The sequence below is a fragment of the Chaetura pelagica genome, unplaced genomic scaffold (genome assembly GCF_000747805.2).
Source record: "Chaetura pelagica isolate M959 unplaced genomic scaffold, ChaPel_1.0 scaffold399, whole genome shotgun sequence".
Lineage (NCBI taxonomy): Eukaryota > Metazoa > Chordata > Aves > Apodiformes > Apodidae > Chaetura > Chaetura pelagica.
The window spans coordinates 1,141,316-1,146,513 of record NW_009970719.1 but is presented as its reverse complement, the minus strand read 5'-3'; the positions used below and the strand labels follow the sequence as shown (position 1 = coordinate 1,146,513).

Here is a 5,198-nt window from a genome sequence, read left to right as displayed (position 1 = left end):
ATGGTTCCAATACAGTAAATGTTACCTCAGTCAGCATAGCCAATGTATTTGTGGATACATGTATAACAGTATGTCAGGTGCTTAATTAATATCACAAATTGAATACTTAAGTAACTGCTTTCACTCCGGTGTTTACTGGGGGGACCTGTGGTTAGCCTTGTAAATTATACAAAAAATTCCAGTTTAGGCATATTTTTTCTTGATCTCATCTGAAGACCAACAAAATGCAAACTATAAACGGGTGTTTCTGTGCTTAATTCCTATGTTGTTCCACACATGCTAGAAATCTGCAAACCTGCATCAGATTCACCCTATAAAGAGAAATATGGCAAATAAGAGGGCTGATTGCTCCTCTCCTGAGCTCCAAACTGACTCATGAGGAACTAAATTCAACCTCCTTTAACATTCGCTGCAAGAAAGCCCCAGCTTCATCTTTGCCAATCACACTGAAATAGTCTTTACCATATCCTGACTTACAGCTATGCTCCTTAGTACAATATGCACCCTACAAATGTGCAATGTTTTTCACTTTCAAATACAGTCTGACATAGAAACACTCCCTCTTTCTCTCTCACCTCCCCTGCTTCCAAAGCTTGATTCAGAAACAGGATGAGGGAAAAAAAGACCCACATTACAACCACCACCACCACCAGGTTCATAGAAGCCTATTAAAAGCAAATTAAATTTCTCAGGTATATAAAATTCTGACTGGACAGACTCAAAGGCAATCCTGTCTAGCTGACCCTGCTTGAGCAGAAGCATTGGACAAGTTACACTACCTGATCTCAAGAGTCTCCCTCCAAACTAAAAAACTATGTGATTCTGTGAAAATTCACCACTGGCATGTAAAACATAGGAGCGTGATAAATTTTCTAAACTTATTATTTAATTTCAAGCATCCATTTAGCAGGTCTCAGAAACCTGAGCTACATTAACATTAATATGCACTGAGACAGTGTTCTAAGCTTATCAAAATTAGGGTTTTAATGTATGCATTTCCTTATGATAATTTTCCTTATGCTTTCAATACTGCCCAACTTGTCCTCCTCAGCTTCCTGCAGAAGTTCTTTATTTTGAAGAAGTGAAGATATTTAAACATGGAACACTTGCTAGGTAGTATCTTCAAATTTCTGCAATAATGTTTAATCTTGACTTTTTATAAGAAGATTTAAGTTTTGGTGTTAAGTGTAAATGGTAGGGGGAAAATAAGACCAGTACTTTTAACTAGACATTTTCAAATGTACCAAGTTACATTATTCAAGTTCAAGTGCAGCTAGGACAGGAGGTTGCTGCCTTCCCAATCTGTAACAACTTTGCCCAAGTGTAGTAACAATAGGAGGGGGTGGATAACTATAATTATGTAAAATAAAAATAGGTTATGCATTCAGGCATTTCACTTTGATGCAGTACTGCTCTTCATCAAAATGCTTCTTTGAAGATATTGTCAAAGTCCTCATTTTCCAAAAAAGTGTTAGTGACAACACTGTTTCCATTGGAAAAAATAACCAGTTTGCTACATAAAAAAACAAATAACTTTTTCAAAATACTTACCTATCTTCCTGACAAATTCTGACTCTCATAAGTTTTCTACATATAAAAACAAACAACCCAACCCATCTAAGACCCAGTATCCTCCATTAAATGTCCCAGATGACTTCAAGAAAACTAGAACTTCAACAGATGCAAAGAACCATCTTAATGAAACACTGCTGTTTGAAGCAACCTTTTCCACAAATCCAATGAAGGAATGAAAAGGTACAGGAAGAAAAAGCAGTTGCAATTTTTCACCTGTTTTGAATTAGGTGACTTAGGTATCTTGACACCAGCTGAGGCCACACCATGTCATCCCATCCAAACAGCTGCATCATTGATAGAACGGGCTGTGGCTGGAGATCTGATAGGGCTTTGCTGGGTATATCCAAAGCTAAGAGAGTAAAACCTGATTTCAAGGAGATAAAAACATGGCACCATGTTAATCTTTTCTTAGTACACCCCTGTTCCACTAAAAAGCATTGAAAATCTATTAACAATGTGCAGTCTGGGAGTACCAGAAACCTTCAATTAAAACTGGGCACAGATAGTGCTTGTACACACATTAAAATGTAGGCTCTGTCCCAAGGAGTTTGTAAGTCAATACACAGAATGCAAAGGAGGGAAAACTTATTCAAGCATATGCAATTTTAAATATATTTAAGAAACCATAGATTATAAATCCTGAAGGCACCTATGCAACAAAAAGCGTCTTTAAAACTTGCTTTTTTGTTTTCTTGGCCTCCCTTTCTTGCCTCTATCCACCACTTCTTCCCTTGTACACATAAGTATTACTGTGCTTTACAGGGCTGAGTTTTATGTATTTGCTTAGTTGTTTTTACACACTTCTTGCAGTGAAAAACTTTAACTGGAAATAATTCATTAGTAAAAGCTGGTACCTTTCTATTTTTAGAATAGGCTTTCATGTATCAGAAGTTACTCTGTAAATAAAGCATTATGGACAATCTTTTTCTTGAAAAAGGATCTTCACATAAGAGTTGCAGATCTAGAAATTGGGACAGTACATTGTGCAGTTTTGTTAATGAAGCTGTTTTGCTGTTTCTGTTGGGTCTACTGTGGTATCTGTATCTAACACTGCCCGCAGAAAAAATGCAGCACATTCTTTACGCTGCAAATGACAAATGCATTTAAACTCAAGCAGAAAATGTAATCTGAAATGGTGAGTACTTATTAGGTTGTAGGAAATGAGAGGCATTGAATGAGTCAGGAAAACTGACTTTGGAGGGCAGTGAAATAAAGGGGCTCACTAGTTCCCAAATTCTCCAAAGCAAGTTAAAAAGGAGGGTAATATTCATTTTTAAAAATAATTATTTATAAAACTGCATGCATTGAAAAGCTGACTTTGAATTAGACAGAAAAGGCCAGTTTGCAGAAACAACAAGAAAGCTATTTTAATTGCTGGTGTAGGGACAGACTGCCTTAAGCTGAGAAGGACTTCACATTATCTTCTGTGCCACAGAATGAAAAAGGAAACCCACAGAGACTCCCCACTCTGCCTTAGGTGAGGAAGCAGCTTGTGCCAGCCTTCTTCCAGATCATCACATTGTTTCTGTAGCATCAGCCTCAAGATGGGTGGGGGAGAAATGGGAGACGCGAAGACTAATTTGAGTCCCAGGCTGTTTGCCTGGCAGGGGGAGCAGGAGAGCTGTGACAGCTGCTCTCTCCTCTGGGCTGCAGCCTCTGAGGCACAACGGGTTTGCCTTCCTCTGTACTACTGCCTGACACATCTCTATAAAGCAGGGCACAACTGCACTCCCCTGCTTCTAAGCCGAGTTTATAATAGGTTGTTCTTGCTATTTCACTGTGTTAATAGAAAATAAAAAGCTATGACACTGTAGGAAATGAATGGAAGTTTTGACATTAACAACCTCTTCCTTTGATGTGTATTGCTGTTTCCCACACACTTCAGCAGTGTGAGACCACTGCTGTCACACACTGCCTCCCGCCTTAATGTTACCTACTAACTACTGCAGAGCTGCTTCAAATGGAGCCTTTTAACTTTTCTATTACTAACTCACTACTTCTGAGCTTATAGTTCATATCATGATGGGAAAAAAAATATTTTATATGCCACTACTCTAAATTTTAGTTAAATGGTACAAGATTTCAGTGTAACTACAGAATACATTACTAGCTACTGATGTTAAAGATCAAACTGGGATTTCTCTCTATTGGCCTCCATGCTGACTCACTGCACACAGAGTTCACATTTACATGCCATGTTGTACTTCAAGATTAAAGCCCTTCAGTGTAAAGGAAGATAAAGAAGTAAAATGAATAATGAAATAGTTTTATAACCATGACTGTAAAGCGTCAGCAAAAAACATGTAATCAGCCTTTTAAAATTTGTCTTAAAATGTAAACTATTATTTAAAAAAAAATAAATTAATCAGAACCATAATGAAGCATTCAACAAAATTATAACAACATTCTACAAAGAGATGTAAATTCTAGATATAGTGAGAGAAAAGATTCTAATTTTTATTGTATAACATTTGCAGTGTTGATTATAATCTGTGACTTGTCAAGAAAAGGAAGTTAGGCTTGTATAGCTTCAAATCCCTGCGGAGTTCTCAATCTGTTTGTATTCCATCAAGTAATTCAACACTACAATATTTCTTCTTGTCGAAATACTTAGCATAGGATCTACTTTCTGCATTTAAGCACATTTAAGTTACTACATGCAAGTACAAACACCCCAAAAAAACGTATTTCTTTAAAGTTTGTGAGCCAGAAACTAGCACCAAATGCAGTAGTCGCAGGGAGGGTCAGTGCTAACCTGCAGCTGTGTCAGCAAGCTGTGGGGAAGGTGGCGTTTGTGACATTCTTTGGCTCTTCAAATAGGGGAAGAAGTTTCTCCAGAGAGCACTGGCGACAGCAAGGTGGTGCTCTTTAGCCGCTGATGGGAACCGCACGTCGGGGGCTGCCTTCCCTGGTTGAAGTCCCTGGCTGACACGCTTGTGCACACTCCTAGGGAGAAACACATTTAAAAAAAAATAAAAATGTTTACGTTCAATAAATGAAAAAATCACATCTTTTAAAAACGCATTTACAACTACTTTAAACCGTGGAGGCTGAGAACTGAAGGATCATTCTGTGCAATTAAAACCTTTATGCAAAGACATTATGCATACCAGTTATTTGATGGATGAATGATGGCATATTAAGCACCATAAAGTTAATGTTAATTACTAATGTCAACCATTAATTATATGCTTTTTAGTATGTCAGATCAAAATGAGAAATAGGCAGCTTTAAAATGAATATCTGCATTTTGCAACTGCTAGTATGACAAGCAAGCCTGCTTACAATCTAAAGCCAGATGCTTTTACATTTTTTTTTGTCAGTAGGGTTTTTAGGATAGGGTTTGTGTACAGCAAATAATGGCAAATGATCAGTTACAAAGCTTCCTTCTGAAACCTGTTTGTCATCTGTAAAACCTCACTAGGTACGAGTTTAGGTAAGAGAAAAGACTCATTTCATCCTGATGCGCTGCAGACAATTAGGTTTGACAGCAACGCCCACAGCTTTGTTAGTACAGTAAGGACAAAAGTTACCACTACACATAACTCCCCCTTTCTTCCTGAGACAATGTGGCATGAATTCAATAACGCACTCAATTTTCTTTGATTCTCCTAGTACCATTC

At 37.6% G+C, this 5,198-nt stretch overlaps 1 protein-coding gene across 1 annotated transcript in view; it reads right to left on the bottom strand.

The window, feature by feature from the left end:
- MMS22L (MMS22-like, DNA repair protein) overlaps positions 1–5,198 on the bottom strand; it is an 89,461-nt gene that overhangs the window by 19,813 nt on the left and 64,450 nt on the right. Inside the window, exons 15-16 of the mRNA XM_010006326.1 lie at positions 4,331–4,521; positions 1,789–1,939 (exon numbers count right to left, since the gene is read on the bottom strand). Coding sequence (XP_010004628.1) covers positions 1,789–1,939; positions 4,331–4,521 — 342 coding nt within the window. The remainder of the gene's footprint in view (positions 1–1,788; positions 1,940–4,330; positions 4,522–5,198) is intronic.